The sequence below is a fragment of the Magnolia sinica genome, chromosome 15 (assembly GCF_029962835.1).
Source record: "Magnolia sinica isolate HGM2019 chromosome 15, MsV1, whole genome shotgun sequence".
In the NCBI taxonomy this organism is placed as follows: Eukaryota; Viridiplantae; Streptophyta; class Magnoliopsida; order Magnoliales; family Magnoliaceae; genus Magnolia; species Magnolia sinica.
Window position 1 is genome coordinate 62367392 of NC_080587.1, and position 21039 is coordinate 62388430.

General features: G+C 42.9%; 1 protein-coding gene across 1 annotated transcript; it reads right to left on the reverse strand.

The window, feature by feature from the left end:
- Positions 1-4088: 4088 nt before the first annotated feature.
- On the reverse strand, positions 4089-17984 carry LOC131226955 (aspartic proteinase PCS1-like). The gene is made up of 2 exons (XM_058222647.1): positions 17791-17984; positions 4089-5862 (listed from the first exon to the last, which is right to left on the reverse strand). Exons 1-2 carry the CDS (start codon positions 17982-17984, stop codon positions 4401-4403), a joined length of 1656 nt encoding a protein of 551 aa, XP_058078630.1. The 3' UTR covers positions 4089-4400.
- Between the last annotated feature and the right edge of the window lie 3055 nt (positions 17985-21039).

The window sequence follows — 21039 nt, forward strand, 5'->3', positions numbered from 1 at the left end:
TATTGAGATAAATTAAACCAACTAGACTGGAATTCAATGTATCTAAGTTAACATCTAAAACTAAGGTTCGTTGAACAATACTAACCTTTAATTCGTGGACGCTTGTTTATTGAAATTAAGATATTAGATATTTTTATTTTAAACCGTCCATAAATATCCATCAATCTGATAATAAGATGACGAAATGAAAGTACTTTTTGTTCCATGACCCAACATCTAAGCTGATACCCATAATTTTGACGGCTGCATTTAAATTTTCTGTATTCCATATATGCAATTTCCAAATGCCTGCGTATCATCCATTATGGTCTTCCAGAGTATCAAAATATTTCTTTAAAAAGAAATAAAAATAAAGGAATAACAGGTGCGGCCCATGAATCACCATCCAGACCACTGGTCTGTTGCTTCCCACCTGTACCGTACCATGCCTTAAAAAGATCCAGGATTGGACAATCCTAACGGTCCATTTTATGGACTCCAATATAGACGGCTAAGAAGAGAAACACAAAGAAGGTCTGGTCTGTATTCAACTTAGAAAGTTCCATGGTTGGTGGCAGGGATCTTCAAATCTACAAGATTTTTCAGCATTATATCGTAAGATGCAACAGACTTTATGGTCTGGATTATGTAACCATGGGCCCATTATTCAAAACCACTAGAAAAACACCGTCAAATATCCTTCAATTGCTCGTTACAACTCTCCGGCAGTCGCATGTGGTAATGTCAATAGATGGCCCTTTCTGTCCATAGAAGTAACTCTATTTGGACGGATTGATACGAGTTTCATGTGCCACGTGTACAATCTCTTGTACGGTTTCAAGGAGGATGCTGAAACCTTCCTGAGGCCCACACTCATATAACCCTGATCAAAACTTCTAGAATTCCATTAAGGTTTCAACGGTAGGCGATCAAACCGCACACGTGTGGTCCATTAAAGTTTTAGATCTTCCTTCGGTTTTGAGCTCATGTTCTAAAATAGGTAGACAAAATAAATAGATCCAAGGGAATATAATACAAACATCATGGTCCGAAAGTTTTTAATTGTCATTTGCCACTATTTCTAGGGTTAGTTGTTACACGGGTAACACCTCAGTGAATGTTACCCTTACTGTGGGGCCCACCTTGATTATGTGTTGTATATCCATGCCGTCCATCCGTTTCTCTAGCCCATTTTGGGACGTGGTCCAAAAAAGTAAGTAGATCCGTATCTCAGGTGGATCACACCATTAAAAGTTTCAAAGCGTATCCAACCTATTGATGATGCCGAGAAAACTGGGATGAAGGGAAAATACAAAGATCAGCTTCATTCAAAACTTTAATGACCCAAAAGTTTTTAATTGTCATTTTCCACTATTTCTAGGGTTGTAATCATTTGGATCTTCCCAGGGCCTAAGATCACGTACTAAAATGAGATGAAAAACAGATGAAAGTTGCTGACATACAATAAATATATCAAGGTGGGACCCACATGGTTAGGGTAACAGCTAGTCTGCTCCCCAACCCAATGTTTGCATCCTATACATATGGGTAGCTCATTTTAAAAGATAAACCATAAATAGAAACTGAAGCCATACCACACCCACCATTGAAACCTTACAAGGGCCCACCGTGATATCTAAATGCCAACCAACCCCGAAACGGATTGGCTACTCCCCCTGCCACCAGCCCCGTGGCTGGTGGTTGGTGATCTGTGGGTCCCACCATGATGTATGTGTTTCATCCATTTTGTTCATCCATTTTTACGGATCATTTTAGGGCTTGATCCGGAAAATGAGAGGGATACGAATCTTAGGTGGACCACACCACAGGAAAACAATAGTGATTGGATATGCACCAATAAAATCCTCTTAAGGCCCACTGCACTGTTTATTTGACATTCAATCTGTTGATTAGGTCATAAAGGCTCAGATAAAAGGGGAAAAAACAAAGATCAGCTTGATCAAAAACTTTTATGACCCCTAAAAAGTTTTTAATGGTCAACACCTTTTCTTGTAATGTGCTCCACTTGAGATTGTGATATACCTTATTTTTGTCTCATACCATAAAATGATCTAGAAAAATATATAGAAGGAACACATACATTATGGTAGGGCCCACATAGCACCGACCACTAGCCACTGGCTGGTGTCAGGGGGATACCATCCCCGTGGCTGGTGGTCGGTGATCTATGGGCCCTACCATGATGTATGTATTTCATCCATTCCGTTCATCCATTTTAAAAGATGATTTTAGGGCTTTATCACAAAAATGATAGGGATATAAATCTCAAGTGGACCACACCACAGGAAAACAATAGTGATTGGATATCCATCATTTAAATCCTACTAAGGCCCACTGTACTGTTTATTTGACATCCAATTTGTTGATTAGGTCGTAAAGACCCAGATGAAGGGAAAAAAACAAAGATCAGCTTCATCCAATACTTTTATGGGCCCCAAAAAGTTTTTAATGGTTGACATTCATTCAACACTGTTTCCTCTAATGTGGTACACTTGAGTTTGGGATGTATCTCATTTTCTGTGTAATACTATAAAATGATCTAGAAAAATAGATGGACGGCATTGATGAAACACATACATATGGCAGGGCCCACAGAGCGCCGACCACCAGCCATTGGCTGGTGGCAAGGGAGTAGCCAATCCGTTTCCTTCATAAGTTGGTTCCCACTAATGAAAGGAAAATACAAATATAACCTGATCGGAAACTCATGTGCTCCACTAAAGTTTCAATGGTGGACATTCAATCTCCACCCGTGTGGCCCACTTGGGTTTTGGATCTCCATAATCTTTGGACTAATTTCCTAAAATGAGAGGCCGAAGTGGATAAACAGAGTGGATAACCCCAACACCCTGGTGGCCCTATCTCGAGGAACCATTACGCTCCGCCAGAGTATCAAATAACCAAAGCACGCGTAACACCATTCTCTTGTTCTAATAAAACAAAATTAACCTTTTACTGCCTGTGTAGTTTGATCTTTGATTCCGTAGTTTAAACATAACTCAAGGTGATTCGCGCGAGGAGAAATCGAAGAGATGACTAGGCGGTGGGCGCGCAAACACAGACCGTCCGGTACATGCGTGTGGGAGATCCTTATCATTCATCACTTATTGCCCACTCGGCATTCCTTGACCAACAAATCAGGTTGGTCCACTCAAATAAGGGTCGGACACGTAGATTGATCTACGGGTCCTATTTTACGAACCATCGATTTCCTCAAACATGTGGGGTCCAGCTGTTGAGTGCGCTGTCCTGATTTCTGGCCAGGATACAAACCATACCAGTTCGAAAGCGTGGACCTCGGAATGGATGGCCATAACCACATGACACGTGATCACTGATCTGAAGTGGGCCACACCCTAAACGCTGCAGACTGCATCTGAAATCATTACAATCCGCAGCGCGTACAGTCTTGACCGGCTTCCAGCATGTTTCTCTGACCACCATCTCCAAACTTGGCGGGAAGCGTTATGGCGGATTGGGTACTCCCCTGCAACTAGCCCGGTGGCTGTTGGTCGGTGCTTGTGGGCCCCACCATGATGTATGTGTTTCATCCATGCCGTTCATCCATTTTTACAGATCATTTTATGGCTTAATTCCAAAAATGAGAGGGATATAAGACTCAGGTGGACCACACCATAGGAAAATAATAGCGATTGGATATCCACCATTAAAATCCTCCTAAGGCCCACTGTACTGTTTATTTGATGTCCAATCTTTTGATTAGGTAATCCAGACCTAGATGAAGGGAAAAAACAAAGATCGGCTCGATCCAAAACTTTTATGGCCCCCAAAAAGTTTTTAACGGGTGACGTTCATTCAATAATGTTTCCTGTAATGTGGTCCACTTGAGATTGGGAAATATCTCATTTTTGGTCTCATGCACTAAAATGATCTAAAAAAATAGATGGACGGCATGGATGAAACAAATACATCATGATAGGGCCCACAGAACACCGACCACCAGCGATTGGTGGGTGGCAGGGGGAGTAGCCAATCCGTTTCCTCCGACCTGTGCAATGACAGAGGTGGGGTCCAGTACTTGGACGGTAATCTCAGACTCGCACGTGCCACATGTACAAAGATGGACAGAACACCTCACGATTATAAACATTCGTACTCAAGCCGAATACGCTACTTACAAAGTCACCTTACATCGCCCAGTGGGTCCCACTAATTAATAAAAGAATACACAGTCCTGTATTAGCGTAAAAAGACCAAAATGCCCCCAAAAATAAAGAAAATCAAACCGCCGTCCCGCAATTTCCTTCATTTTTAGGGGCATTTACGTCCATCCGAAAACATCTTCCTTCCTGGCAATGGAAACCTCCGGACGTCCAGAAAACGAGTCGGTCCATCTGATGAACGAACCAAGATCTCCGCTCCAGGTGGGTCCCACCAAACTACACAACCTTACTACAGTCAGCCTTCCCAAACCCCACCTTCCGATTCAAGACATCAAACTCCACCCACAGGTTCTGCTGATGGAAATTCCCGATGATGTTACTCTCGACTCCCAGCATCTGCGAACTCCCCACGCTCAGGCACGTGACCCCACCTCCGACTGGGACCCACATCTGCTCCTTTCCTACCACAATCTCCACCCCACGTTCCATCTCAAGCACCATCTCCCCAACCAACCGTTCGATCACCGCCACGTTTCCATCCACGCACACATCCAGCGCCCCTGCATAAGCGTACCCGCTCTTAAGCCTGGTGGGTCCCACCAACCTCACCACCTCCTGTTTAACCTTATTGTACGCTTCCTCCACTAAGAACGTGAACTCCGTGCCGGAATCTATCATCGTCTGACCCGCCCCGCCGGAATCAGGCCGGAAAACCGCCCGGGAGATGTTCAACCTCCTGCCGGCGATCCGTATCCCTTCCATCCCGACCGTATAAGCCAACTTATCGAGATACGGAAGGTTGTCGGTGCCCGCACCGAACCGCATCAGGTCCACGTACTTGAACCCGCCCGAGTACGGGTTGTCGCCGATCAAGAAACTCCCCACCGGCGGCGATCTCTGGGTCAGATTCCGGCGGCTCGGGACGCAGTACGAGAACTTTTGGATCTTCGCCTGGGAGGTGAAAGAGAGCCGGCCGAGGTTCATTCCCAAAATGCCCTCGGCGGAGCTGGCGTCACGGCTGCAGCCGAGGATGATGGGAGGGGTAGATTGGTAATTTGTGAGGGAGATTTTTTCTTTGACGAGATTGCCCTCGGCGAGGGTGCCGTCTGCGTAGAAGTAGGAGTAGTGGCAGAGACGGTTGGAATCGCAAGAGGTGGGAATGGAGAAATCGGGAATTCGAGGCTTGCAGAGAGGGGTGTTGCAGGGAAGGAGAGAGAAGGTGGAAGAGAGAGAGGGATCGAAGGAGGGCGTTTTGGGAAGTCTTTTGGGCTTGCATTGGATCCAGGAGAGCTGGCTGCCGGTGTCTAAGACCATAGGCTGGGATTGAGGAGGAGTGCCGATGGGGAGTGATAGGACGAGCGCCATGGTGTATTTGAAGCGGGATATGGTGGGGATTTTGGAATTTGGAGATGGGTTTTGAGGGATTTTGGAAATTGGAGATGGGTTTCTGGGGATTTGGGTTTTGGGGGTGTTGGAAGAGAGGGATGCGATGAGTGGAGATGGTGAGAGAGGGATGGAAAAGAGAGGGAAGGAGAGATGGGTTTTGCTGGGGCTTGGAGAAGAGAGAGAGGGGAGAGAGAGAAGAGAAAGAGTGAGGAAGAGAAGGAGAGAAGCCATGAGAGAGAGAGAGAGAGAGAGAGAGAGAGAGAGAGAGATGGAGGGGTGTGCGAAGCGGGGCGAAGGGGCTCGCAGGGACTTGGTGGGGGTTTTATACGGGTTTGAAATTGAATAGACCGGTCTGTTTTGATTACAGCGCCAGTTTTACGTAGCGAATAAAACACCTAAGCTCTGTGGGGCCCATCACTTGTATATGTGAAATCCGAACCATCCATGACAGTGGATTAGGTGAGACCCCGGCCTCACCGGACGCGGAGATGCTATGTGAGGCCCATCATGGTGTTTATGAGAAATCCATACCGTCCATCCATTTCGAGAGATCATTTTAATACGTGCGACGAAAAATGAGGTGAATTCAAAATTTAAGCGGCCACACGAGAGGGAAAACCGGAAGAAGAGTATTATACCGTTGAAATCTTTCTGGGATCTAACTTGACGTTGATATGCCATCCAAATTGTTTACAAGGTCATTCCCACTGGGATGAAGTGAAAACACTAAAAATCTTAGCCTGATACGAAGTTTTGTGGCCATAGGATTGTTTTAAACGGTGGACACTGAATCCCCACTTTTCCTCTCGTACGGCCCACTTGAGTTTTGAACCCACCTCAGTTTTAGTCGCACGTCCTAAAATATCTCTCGGAACGGATGGACGGTGTGGATTTCTCACAAATATCACGGTGGACCCCACCTAGCATCCCAGCGCAACGCGGTTACTGCCTGCGAAAGCTTTCCAGGAAATCCGCGTACGGCCTCACCCAAGACGGTGCTGCCCTTACCGTGGGGCTCATTTCGATGTATATATTATGTATCCACGCCGTCCATTAGTTTTTCCAGTCCATTTAAAGATATTATCCGAAAAATGAAGAATGTCCAATTATCAAGTGTACCATACCATAAGAAAGAGTGGTAATTGACAGTCTTACCGTTAAAAATTTCTTAAGGTATACCTTAATGTTTCTGTAATGTTTATTTACAATCCAATCTGTCGATAAGGTCACGTAAGCCTGGAAGAAGGGAAATGTAAAATATTAGCTTGATCAAAAACTTTTGTGGCTCATTAATGGTCAATCACCACTGATTCTTATGGTATGGTCCACTTGATAATTGGATCCGCTTCAAGTTTAAAATATTTACCTAAAATCATCTAGAAAAACGGATGGACAGCATGGATGGATAATACATACATCAAGGTGGGACCCACACCAATCCAGGGTAAGGGCCGCACTGTCTTGGGTGAGGCTGGTCTCACCTAATCCACCCTCCCCATCTATCATGTTATATTTTAGAAATTGGAGAAATATGTCAGTCGGATTTATAACTCGGGTGGACCACACCACATGTAAAAATGGAAAAATTAATGCCATCCATAGGTTTTCGTGTGGAGCCATTCATTAAACCAGTAAATGAGGGGGTGGGTATTGGTACTACCCTAATCATAATGTAGCCAGAGATGGCCGGTCCTGTTAGGGCTTTTCGGGTCTTGTGACAGTGGAACCGGGATCGTACACAGCACCTATTCTACTGAGCGCGTAAAACATCCAACAGCTGTGAGGCCCACCATGTTGTATATGTTAAATCCAATATATCAGCCCTTAAAACATGGTGTGGCCCACTTGAGTCTGCTATCACGCTATTTTTCGTAACTTCAATTCATTCTTGTGAATCACACCTGATGAACGTGTTTGATGAAACCTAAAAACTATGGTGGCCCAAAACACAAGAAAAGCACCTGATGTACGGACGAGATTGTTTATTGCTGTACGTGCTGCGTAAAACCGGCGTTGAAGGGGATTCGGGTCCGTTTTGGCGGGGGAGAATTGTTAAAAGCAACTCGCGAGTGTAGATTTCGGATGCCCATTTCCTCACACGTGTTAGTTTGGCACGTGCTTCTAATCTGGTGTGGGCCGTTTACTTAATTGGAGTATTTCACTATGGTCTTGCCACGTGGATGGCCTGATTGGATGGATGGACGATTTGGTTTCGAGCATCCATGAAAATGGGTGGACATTTACACCCTAGCTTTCCAGCCGTTCGCTTGTATTTTAAGAACATCTACAACACATAACCGCAGAAGTGAAATCTACTTGCGTAATTCAGACCGTTGAACTGTTGTGTCTAAGACGTCTTCTCGATCATACAATCTTAACCTTTCGATTTGGTGGGGTACAAGGAATATTGATGCTGGCATAATCCGCTGAGGCATATTAGATCGTGTGAAGGAAAAAATGATCCGTTGATCCGATTCTTGAAAGCAACGGTATCCCAGTAATCGTACAAACGTGTGGTCTATGCTTTGGTAGCGGATTAGGTGCGGCCCCGGACTCACCCAATACTTTGGCCCACCTTGATGCATATGTAGTATATCCACGCTGTACATCCATTTTGACAGCTCATTTTAAGGTATGGTAAAAAATTGTAGCGGATCCATATGTCAGGTGTACCACATTACAGGAAAACAGTGGTGATTGAACTCCACCGTTAAAAATTTCCTAGGGCCCACCGTAGTGTTTATTTTCCATCCAACCTGTTGATAAGGTCACATATACCTACATGGAGATCCAAATGTCAGGTGGACCACACTACAGGAAAATAGTGGTGATTGAACTCCACTGTTAAAAATTTTCTGGGGCCCATCATAGTGTTTATTTTCCATCCAACCTGTTAATAAGGTCACATACACCTACATGGAGCTGTACAAAGTCGCGCTTGGCACAGCTCGAGTTGACCTAGCTTGGACTTGACACGGATCTATCCTTGAGCCTTACAGCCAACTTGGGTTAGTTTGGTCGACAAGTCAGGCCAGTTCAAGCCAAGAACAAGCTTGTCCGATACTTTTTCAAACACATGAAGTGTAATTCCAATTTTTTAAAAGTATAAAATAGTTGTAGAAATTTACAAGTATTTCATGGTAAACTTCCTAGATAACATTAAAATCAAGATATGAGGGCATTTATTTTATATTCATACTTTTTTTGGCCATAGACTGATACTTTGCTGAGTTATTTCATGAATCACTTGTGGGCAAGTATTAATATAAAAAATATTTAAGTCACTGAATGGGTTTTGATCGGTGTTCAAATTTAGTTGGGATCTGATTCAAGTTGAACGGATTTTGAGCTAATCAGCCCGAACTTGGTTTTAAATGAGTCGATTTAAGCTTTTTCAAGTCGAGTTGAACAAGTTAACCGAGATTACTCTGTTCGTGTACATCTCTAATCTCTAGACCTGGATCAAAGGAAAACACAAATGTTAGCTTCATTTGTGTGGCCCACAAAAAAGATTTTAATGGTCAATCACCACTGTTTCATGTAACGTGGTCTTCCTGAGATCTGGATCTGCTTCATTTTTGGCATGATTTCTTAAAATGATCTTGCAAAGCGGTTGGACGGCGTGGATATCCTATGCATACATCAAGGTTGCCCCCACGGTCAGGGCCACACAGTGTTGCGTGCGGCCGGGGCTGCACCTAATCAGCTCTACTCTGGTTTCTATTCTAATGTGTCAATGTGGAACACGCTGGTGAGATCAAGACAGTCGATAGGTGAATCCCAGGAATTTTTAGGAAATCTGGACCGTTCGAATCTTGGACGGAAGATAATCAAAATACTAGAACGAGGGGATGTTTCATGTATTTTTCATTTGTTGCCTTCAAACGGACGGCAGAACTGTGTGCTTGTCAAATCAAGTGGAAATTAGTCACTTTATGGAACTCCTTTTCAGTTCATCAGACAGTTATCAGTCGCCCGTTTTTCGTGGACAGTGGTCGTCCCCGATGGGGCCCACACAGTGGACGGGTAGAGTCACTTAAAACTTCTTGACTTGATAGGCTCAGGAAAAAACTACACGTGGCGCATATATGGTATACCTCCAACGGACGCGGATTGCGTACTGAGTAAACTCTGCATGGCCCACCGCGATCTATTTGTCTTATCCACACCGTCCATCTATTTTAACATATCATTTTAAAGCATGGCCTGAAATTGAAGCATATCCAAAGCTCATGTGAACCACACCACAGGGAATTGAACTCTTACCATTGAAAACTTCTTAGGTGCCACGAAAGTTTTGGATCGAGCTGAAAATTGTTAGGCCCTTAGGAAGGTTTCAAGAGTCGACGTTATTATCATAAGATTTTCTGTGGTGTGGTCTACTTGAGTTTTAGATATGCTTCAATTTTTATTTCATCCCATAAAATGAGCCTGTAAAAGGAATGAACAGCGTGGATTCCACGCATGCATCACGGTGGGTCCCACATAGTTTACTACCGTGATGAGTTACTCGGCAGGGAAACGGATCGGATACTCCCCTTGCCACCGTACTGGTGGCTGATGGTCGGTGATCTGTGGGCCCCACCATGATGTATGTGTTTCATCCATTCCGTTCATTCATTTTTATATATCATTTTAGGGCTTCATCAGATATAAATCTCATTTGGACCACACCACTGGAAGATAATAGGGATTGGATATCGGCTATTAAAATCCTCCTAAGGCCAAATGTACTGTTTATTTGACATCCAATCCGTTGATTAGGTCATACCAACCCAGATGAATGTAAAAAAACAAAGATCAGCTTTATCCAAAACTCTTATGGCCCCTGAAAAGTTTTAATGGTTTACATTCATTCAACACTGTTTCATGTAATGTAGTTCACTTGAGATTGGGATATAACTCATTTTTGGTCTAATACCATAAAATAATCTAGAAAAATAAATGGATGACATGGATGAATCACACACATCATGGTGAGGCCCACATATCACTGACCATCAGCCAATGGTGGGTGGCCAAGGGAGTAGCCATTCCGCGTTCACCTCCTTAATACGTTCTCATATTCACATGAGGGTAATTTTTTATTATAGAGGAGACCTTCCACCGTCTTTTTTTCCAACTTAAACCTATCTTACCAATTTAGACTCCTACTCGTATGATATTACCTTTTCAATTACTTTTATATGAAAATTAAGGATATTTTTATCCAAAATTTTCTTTTCATACCTAAAAAATCTACCTTTATAATATAAGTTTTCGATCGTTCAGAAAAAAAAAAACACATAAAAGATAAGCATATACTGTCCTAATTTTTTTATTCGTGGGCCACTTTTTTTACACACATACATACACCATACACTAGCTGTAGTGGGATTTGGATCACCATTAGTAGGCGCACTATAAATGGCCATGAAACTAAAATTTACGCGGAAGACATAATCCTCGATGCATGTTAGGGCCTGTTTGGCCAGGTAGATTGGATGGAATTGGATAGGATTAGAAGGGATTGGAAAATAGATCCCAGGATTAGCTAGGCAGGCCAAACAGACATGAAATTCTGATACCCTTAAATTCTATCCAATCCACGCTAGTTCCTTTAAAATTGTGTGGGACCTGTTTGGCTCGTGGGATTGAAATGGATTGGAATGTTTAATCCCGGGATTAGTCGGGCGTGCTAAACGGAACGGAAATAGTTTTGCACCATCCACTGAGACAGCTATCATTATCTTGAAATTCGTGCAATCCACTTTAATATCATCCAATCTCATCCAATCTGCGCGGCCAAACAGGCCCTGGGTGGAATGTAATGGACGGCTGATTTAGTAAATAGTCAATGGTCTAAATTCAAGAGACTAATGTATGGCACGCGTACAAATTTTTTGGATGCATGAGCATGAGTCATAACTACTCTGACACAGTATTAAATAACACCTCTGTATTAGTCACGGATATAAAAAAGTTGTATGCTAACTCAACATTAAAGTTTCTGTTTTCAAAAAATCCGAGCCGTGGAAAATGGGTGGACCACTAGATGATGATCACCTGAGGAGAAAATACGAGCAACCTAATCATCAGGTGAGCCAATTTCATTCGTAAATTCAGATCGTCCACCCTACATTGATTTCAACGTATTAACCCACCTTGGTAAATCAACCGTCCTTATTTTAATCTAAGGTGATATTTAAGATGGTACCCACCATTTACACGGTTCGGATGTTATATGGGACCTCTGAGTCAGCCCAACATGAAAACGTTGTATGCTAAGTTATATACGACGTAGTTGTATGTGGTAATTCGAAAACGCGTTGCTCTGGAAGTTTGGAACATACCGACACCGTGTGGAAGAATTTGTATGGTCGTCATGTGTTACAACGTTAAAATTTCCTGGTGCCCTAGTCTAAGCAAATGGGCCCTAAATTTAGGTGATCCAGACCGTTGATCTGATAGATCTCAACTTGGATAAAGGGCTTGGAAGATATCCCATCTCAGATTTTCCATCAAAACAACTTTCTCGATCCGCAAACGACAGCCACACTTATGGGGATTAGGTGCGTCAGGATATGAGGACTCAATTCAATGCCTGCCTCCTCTGGTTTGGACCGGAATCCTCCGCAATACCTGTTTTATGCAGGCGTAAAATACAGAAGCTCTGTGTGGTCCACCATGTTGAATATGTAAAAATCTACTCCGTCCATCATCTTCCTTCCTGGACTCTAGATCGTGAAGAGAAAATTTCACCGATATCATACCTCATATGGGCCACGCCACAGGAGATGGGATTCAGACCATCGGTTTGCGTGTGAAGCCACCATGATTTGTATCTTTCATCAAACCCGTTAATCTGATGCAGCTCATATCGATGAAGTGATTTGGAGGATGATTAGGTGGTGTGGTGACGTGTTGGGCGATGTAGGGCCACCGTGATGCATATTTTCAATATCCACGCCGTCCATCCATTTTGCTAGCTTATTTAAGGACATAGACCAAAAATGAAGCAGAGAACGCTCCAGAGACCACACCAAAGGAAACAGACAAAGACATCCACCGTTGAAACCTTCCTAAGGCCCACCTATGTTTGTTTTCCATCAACCTCTTGTCAAGGTCACACAGTCCTGGATGGAGGGAAAACACATATCAGCTTCATCTGGCCCCAGGAAGTTTTTAATGCTAAGCGTTCATTCCCCACTGTTTTATCTAGTGTGGTCCACTCGAACTTCAGATCTCCTTCATTTTTGGGCTTATATACTAAAATGATCTGGTAAAACAGATAAACAGTGTGGATGTAAAACATTGTTTTGCAGCTGGTAAAACTTCGCAGGGGCCACAGAAGTTTTGGATCAACCTGATATATATTTTTCCCTTCATCCAAGTCTGTTTGACCTAATCAACAGGTTAGATGTCAAATAAGCATTACAGTGGGCTTAGGAGGTTTTTAATGGTGGACATTCAATCACTACTATTTTCTCATGGTGTGGTCCACCTGGGATTTATTTGGACCTCATTTTTGGGATCAAGCTCTAAAATTATCTTTCGAAATGGATGGACTGCGTGGATAAAACACGTACATCATGGTGGGCTCCACATAGCACCAACCACTAGCCACCTGGCTGATGGCAGCGTCACTAGTCAAACCGCGTCCAAAATCAGAAGGATCGAAAACTCATTTAGGCCCACCGTGAGGATTTACAGGTTTTAGGAGCAATTAGAAATTGTTCCCATTAGGTAGCCCATTGGAGTTTTTAATCAGGTTGGTTGTTTGTATGGACGGTTCAAGTAGTGTTTCTCACCCAATGGCCGGCGTGGATTTACATATAAATATACGGTTTGCCCCACAGAGCTGGGCTACTCTACTTGCTGAGTGTAACAGGTGCAATAGACGATTCTGTTCCCTCAGGTTTTCGAGAGACGCCTGAATTCGCAAGGGCAGACAGATGAGGTGATTCGTGCCTATTTTCCCACGTGCCATACGTGTGGGAGGTCTTGGGCCCTTCCTCAAGCCCGTTACCCTATGAGCATGGGGCCAAAATCAGATTTATCCACTCATCAGGTGTACCACCTGTGGACGTTGAAAATGATTATTTCACCCGTGTCTCGCCACATGATGAGTGGACGGGCCTGATTTTGAGAGAAGATATGTATGTGGTGGTCCATGTCCTTTGAATAATGCAGATTTGGACTTGCCTAACCGTTGGTTTGAATAGAGAGACACTTTAAAAAACCAAAAAAAAAGAGAAGCATTTAGAAACATGGAATATCTAAAATGAAATCAAGAAAGGAGAGTTGAGGCATGTTATGGTCGTTATCTTAAAAGATAAATTTACCTATAAAGGAATTAATCCTTAATATGCTCGGTCATAATTCTTTTATCTTCGGAATTCAATAGCTCTGGATGATGATGAATAGCTTAGATCAGGTGTCATAGTTCTTTTATCTTCGGAATACAATAGCTCCTGATGATAATGAATAGCTTAGATCATGTGCACACTCGACGAAGCTCTTGAACTGAGAATTGTTGTAATTGATTTATCCAATGAGGAAGTAGAAGGAGAAGAAAAATCGAACTAGAAAGAAAAAACATGCATTGTTTTTAAAAATGGTAAATTTAAAGGGAGTTTCTAAGGAGATGGTGGCTTGCTAAGGAAGCTACCCGGGGACGCGGGGACGCATTGATGTCCTAAATATACAGTCGAATATCCTAAATATATTCTAACCATATATACACTAGCCAAAGAAAGACTAAATCAAAGCCTGCAATCAAGGTAATAATAATATCTATCACTAACACACATAACATTCATTAGTTGGCCAATGATGAAGTGCTATAGTTTTTAAAAGAAAAATAAATAAATAAAAGGATGAGCGCCAAGATACATGACACTCAGTGATTAGCTACTAATATGAAGTGCTATAACTTTCAAGAAAGAAAAAGAAATAAATAACATGATGAGCTAGCCCAAGATACATAGCACTCACTAATTAGCCATGCGCAAGGTGCTATAATATTTTAAGAAAAGAATGTAAAAATAAAAAAAAGATGCCTATGTGTCATGCACACACATATCACGCCATACTCCAGCTCGGCGCATGTGGGTGTGAAGGAATTCTAAAGACCATCTCTTTAAGTTGTATTAGAAACATTTAGATTAATGTCTAAATATGAATGCCTTTATGGTCTTCTCCCTAAGACAAGGGACAACCCCATAAAAAGGAAGTTAAAGAAGCAAAATATATCTTTTCTATATTTTAAATCAACCTATCTAATAATCCCCCACAATTCAAAATATAGGACAACAATGAAAAGATGATGAGAAAATTAAAGTTAATGGGTTAATGGGTAAATTAGTATAAAATATGTGTATGTATCCAGAGATTTGAACTTTACCTAGTGTAAATATATTTGGGTTTTTAAAAAGTTTTCGATCTTGTGCTTTGAACTAACCTTCGTGAGATGACATTTCTTATATATCACACATGAAACATTTTCAAATTTTCATAAACATTTCTTATATATCACACATTAAATTTTTTTTAAGTCCTTATAAAGTTAACATGTTAAGTCATATGCTTTATCCTAGTTTTATGAGCGCTTTCAAGAATGTCTCGATTCTTATAGGAAGTGGCCTCACTTTCATGCTCATATAAGTGAGTCCACCAATAATTTACTTTAACTATACATTCCACTATATCAAAACAATGGAGCTCATTAAGGACATATTCCAATCTCTCTTTGTAACGTTCCGAATTTTGAGGGTCGAGCAAATGCTCGATTCTTGAGATTTCAGGCATCACTTATGCTTTGCGGAAATTGGTTTCTCGGTTATTGTTACATTAGGCAATTAAGCATGTATATGATTATACTAAATAGTATATCATACCCCGGAATAAACACGATTAAAACAGAAAATTAAATTAAAACTCATCTAGTATGATTATCTAGAGTATGGGTCTAGTTGGGTCCAATATACAATTTCGAAATCAACAAAAATGTGAAAAGGTGACGTCTAGCTAAGTCCGATCGCTTAACTCTCCCTATCGAGAAGTGCGTAGCCTACATCGGCCCATTAGAAAGCTGTAAGTAAGAGAACTCCTCCTCATCCATGCTCGGCAGGTCCAATGCATCGGCCTTGGTGGTACTGCATATATATCAGCGTCTGGTTGGTGTTTTAAAACACTATCCCAAAGTGGGAGTGAGTGATCAGCTCAGTGGTTCCATAAAGCATAGGTTACATATGTTATTAAGTCTATCAACACAAGAATGATAAAGCAATGTAAAACAATCACTTCCTAATTATTCTTATTAATGCAAATAATGGGGTTTATGAAATGATGCATGCCCTCACCATCCAACACTCCCTCAACACGCGACTCTGACCACCTGGTTCGCAAATGACAACACTTCCTCAACAAGCGACTTTAACACCTATTTCGCCACATTCTACACTAATACGATGTGGTGAATGGTCATGTTAGCTGATTAATTAATTATGCCTATTCATTCTGCAATTTGGGGAAGCTAGGATACCTCCCTTTTAGTAATTGGTCTCAACTGAATCATTAGACACGAGACGACCACAATGATCCTACGCCTATAATCCCTGATTCATCTGGGTTCGTCACTCCCAGCTGAATACATACGAAAGTCAAGTTGTAAAAGTAATGCTCGCGGTCACTACAGGGAGGCTCGTCACCCCAGCGTAGGCCGACAACATGGACACGGAGTCCCATACCACCATGCCTACCTCATGAGTCTTAAGAATTGTGATGGTAATGGTTAATAGTAGACCTTTGCAATTGGTAAAGGGAGTGTCCTAGATTCAAATAGTTGTGATCATACATGGTAAACATATATAGGATTAGCCGGTTCTTTAAACAATTTTGGTTGATATGGGTGAGCACCAGCGTAACTGGCATGGAGTGTGTAAGCACCCCGCGTGACCCAGCCATTGTCGGTTGTCCGTGTTCGACCCAAATCAATCGAACGTGTCTAGGGTGACCAACCTAATTTGGTTAACCCATATCCGAGAATTTGCCGACTAACCAGACTACTCTTGTAGTCCTACTTCTTAATTTAATCAAGTCAACAAGCATTAAAGATGATTGGATTCACATTTAATCATCAAAATCAATAATATACTCATTCAAGCATTTCATCGAACACGTATATGTCCCTATCTACAAATTGCAATCCATTGAACATAAATTGAAATATATATAAGTTATTATGCACATACTACATTAGCAATCATTAATCATTGACTGGAGCAGTAACATTAATAAATCGTAACCTAAGCACTTATGGTCTGCACCTATTGCTAGTACGTCTGACTTAGGGTTGTTCTTAGGATTAAGTTTCCAAGGAAGGATCGTCGGCCACTTAAATGAGTACACGAGCTCGTTAGGATTGGGGAAAATTCATTTAAAGACTTATATCTACAAAGAATGTTCTAAATCCTACCCTTAATCGTCGCTGGAGTAGTTCCTACAATGGATGCAGTAACAGTTGGGCTTGTGGTCCAAAGGGAAGAGGGTCACCCTTCGTAGCAAGCACTCCTTCGATCACTCTCTTCCTTATCTCTCTCCTTTCTCTTCTCTTTCTCACCTTAGGGCTTTTAATTTCGGATTGAGAGAAAATGGGGTGATTTGGGAGCTATTTATAGTTTTGGATGGTGTTCAAATGGCTCTAAGGCTACTCTATTTGATACTTATACCCCATGGGCGGTCATTTCTAACTAATGGGCTACAAGAGGGCCCGCAGGCTCATGTATACCATGTGATAGGCTCCCCATCACTGGATCCATGCTAGGACACAGTCTCGGTATGATCGGATAAGCAGATTGGCTGTGGGAAGCCCGTGTTAGATCAACGGTTAACAACGATCAATCGGGGCCTCGGTTATACGAAAGTGAGTGGGGAATTATCATTACCTTACTTGCTAAGCTTGACCATAAACCGACGGTCTGAAACTCTCAACTTCGCGAAGGAGTGTACAACTTAAATCACTTAAGTTTTCGGTTCTTCCCTAGGATATTTGCACTTCTCGTGCACCCGCCCTTCGACTCAAGTTGAGTGATTCTAGACACTATCCAGGTTTGGCTCTCGCAACGGAGGTTGAGCCCAGTAAGATGAACATTATTCTATAGTTTCGGAACTAGTGGCCCACTAACGAGTGGTACAGAGTTCGTTTAAAAAATCAAGGCATTTCTGAAATGAATTAGGTAGTAGGATTTCTTGTGCGCAACGATTAGGGTTTGGATTAACTATGTTCATAGTGACTAACTCAACCTGCTCTACCTCAGTGCAGCGTAGCGGCTTCAGTATCTTAGAGATGCGGTCAAGCCAATACTCGGCCTCCTTAGGTCTGTCAATACTTGTAAAAGTAGGAGGTCGGAAGCGCTGAAATCGCTCGAACAAGCCGCTGGCACCTATGTTTCCAGCAGGGTGTACAGGTGGTGTAGGCGGAACCACATTCATATTTTGGGCAAGGGCCCCAGCAATGGTGGTCCAAATCTTCTACTGTTGCTGCATAAGAAGCATCACCTGCTCCAGCCTATCAGGAGGAGGAGCCTGATGCATGTGGGGCGTCGATGAAGACGCACGGTTCTGCTCTAGAACCGGTGGTGCAGTAGGTGTTGGCCCATTTGTGGGGCCAGTGGCTGGCTGAGGATCTGGCATAGTGTCACTGTCAGGGCCCAAACTGGGGTCCATGTGGCTATTGTTTAGGGGAGGTGTCCCGTCAAACGATCCGCCAAGTGTAAGACGTGCTATAGTCCGAGTGACTTTCAGAGGCATTCCTTATACACAACATAGGGTACAACACATGTAAGATTTTTACATAAAAACACTCACTTTCTCAATCATTCTACACATTTCATAGCAAAAGGAGCTGCATGCATTTCATTTAACAAAATTTGTCACAATACATGAGGTATAGTTTTACATGAGTTATGACAGAGGATGCATGTGAGCTAATCTAATCAAAGCTTTTAACACCAAACGCACCATCAACTCTACCCTACTACTAAGCCTAGCAAGGCTATAACACAGGAATAGGAAAGCAAAGAAAACTCAAAGATGACCACAACATAGGACTAGTCATCAGAATCTGATGATAGTGGAGGAGCACCCTTATCCTACATACAGCACAGGAGAGCCTTCAAGGTGCGAGACACCTTCTTGAATTTCTATTTCATGAAGGTCCTATTCTCTTCAAGTTCGGCCCGGGTCTCTCTGACCTCCTGTCGCAGCGCGACCTGACCCTCCTCAATCTGAGCCAAGCGAGCTTCTAAAGTAGCCCGATCGCGATGGTGCTCATGTGTAGCAGGTGAAGAGCCCTCATCAGAGTCTTGGGCCTCCTCTTCTTCCTCCTCCTGCTCTTCCTCTTCTTCGCTTCCTTCCTCTATTTCATCTTCGTTCTCTTCTTCATCACTCTCCTCCTCTTCACTTCCCGTCTCATCCTCATTCTCATCCAGTCGAGCTCGACGTTGTAGTGGCCCAATACCCATGTTGTTGAGAGTAGTGTCGTTGATGAAATGGATCGGTGCAAGCTTTTCTGAGCTAAGTTTGTAGCCGAATTCACGAGCAAGCATGCATATAAGTCGGCCGAATGAGGGTGAAATGTCTGTCCTAGGAGAGCATGTGGTCTGAACTATCTATAGTAGTACATATGTAGGCAGGCACAACTTGTCTCCTTGCCTAGCTCGGTATAAGAAGTCTACCATCAAACGCGTGCATTCGTTGTCATTACTCCACCTGGGATACACATTGTATGTGAAGATGTGGAGGAGCAGACGGAAGTTAGGAGTCATCTTTGATGCCAGGAGGCAATTGCCTTGATTCCAGTTGACCAATCGGTCACAAAGAAATCGCGTACGACGATCTCTTTCATGCGCGCCCCTAAGATTTCTCTTGCTAGCATGTACCTCTCCACGCGGCATCCCCATGATTTGGGCTATCAAGTCCACATTGACAATGGCTTCCCGCCTTCCCCCGGGATAGAGAAGTGTAGAGGCTCCAGCAGTGACTCTTGTATATGGGCGTAGAAAGCTCGGACAGTGCTCTCATTCGCACGAGACTTGCCCTCAAATATGGGACCCCAATCGACGTCCAACAGGAGATTCATAGCCGGATAAAGCCCAAATAGTTTCTCGTCTACGTGTGATTCAAAGAGAACCCTACGGCCTTAAAACCTTCCATGTGCTATATTCGCCAGTAAAGCTCTTTCGAGAGGAATCTGGGGATCGAGATCCCGCTTCATCCTTAGCTCCCAATTGACGCTTGTGCTAGCCTCGACGCCTTTTTACCTCCTTGAACGGGTAGGGCGGCTAGGCCCAACTTCATCCGTGGAAGCCCTCTTCTTTCCCATGAGGGAAAGAAGTATGGAAAGTGAAAATATGGCCACCACTAGCTTAAAAAGAGCAGCCATAAGAGTGAAACAAAATGGAGGGATAAGATGGATTTGTGGACTTTGAGACATAAGAGAAGGTTTTTGTGCTCAAATGGGCGAAAATGAGGGAGATAGGAGATAGATTTGAAAGGAATAGTGAGAGGTGAGTATGTAGTATTGAAGAAGAAGAAGAAGATGTGAGAATGGAGGGGTGGATTTGAGGGAGAAAAATGTGATTTTGGGGGATTTGAAAAGCTTGGAGGGGTGGAAAAGAAATAAATGAAGCAAATGGGGAGGTATAGGAGGCCCCCACATGATTTCATGGGCCCCACATGCATGTACACCCATTGGCCCGCCCGGTCCGCTGCGGCCCGACAGGCTCGCTGAAGGTGGACTGCGAGGCCTCGCCCTAGGTGCGATGCCATCGCGGTTTGTTGGGCCTAGGGTGATGACATCGCCTTAGGGGCAATAGCATCCCCCCGGGTGTCGAAAATGTGCGGGACCCACCTCGGGTCCCATTATTTTATGTGGTTTTGGCCCCTACGCCCATTTGATGATGTTTATGGTCCTATCTCGCGTGTATTCACACTGTTTGGGTTTATTTGAGCATGGAATATGCTGAATTATTGTCTAAACCCATCAATTGATGGTCTGAAAAAGAATTGGGATCATCCTGCATGATCACAGATGCCTATGGGTCTGATTTCAACGGTCAGTTTCGCCTGTCGGCGAAACTTGGAATCCTATAATTGTTTCTATGTTTTATCGCCCCCTCCTAAGTCAAAGTACGTCAATGTACGTCGTGTGTTCATAACCCAGGTCCAGTTTAATCCAAATCATGCTCTGATACCAACTTGTAACGCCCTGAAAGTCAGGGGTCGAGCAGAAGCTCGGCTCCTGATTTCCAACGCATTACTTATGCAACATAGATAATGATAATTAAATTTTATCCATATTAGTACATTAAACATGAATGAGATTACACCAAATCAGCATATCATACTCCAGAGATGATTTGATTACACAAGCGGAAGACTGTGTTAAATATATAAAGCACATAAGTGGTTGTAAGCCCTCAGAGTATGAACATGATACTAGGTTAAATAATTACATGTATAGTTCCAAAATATACAAAATGACAAG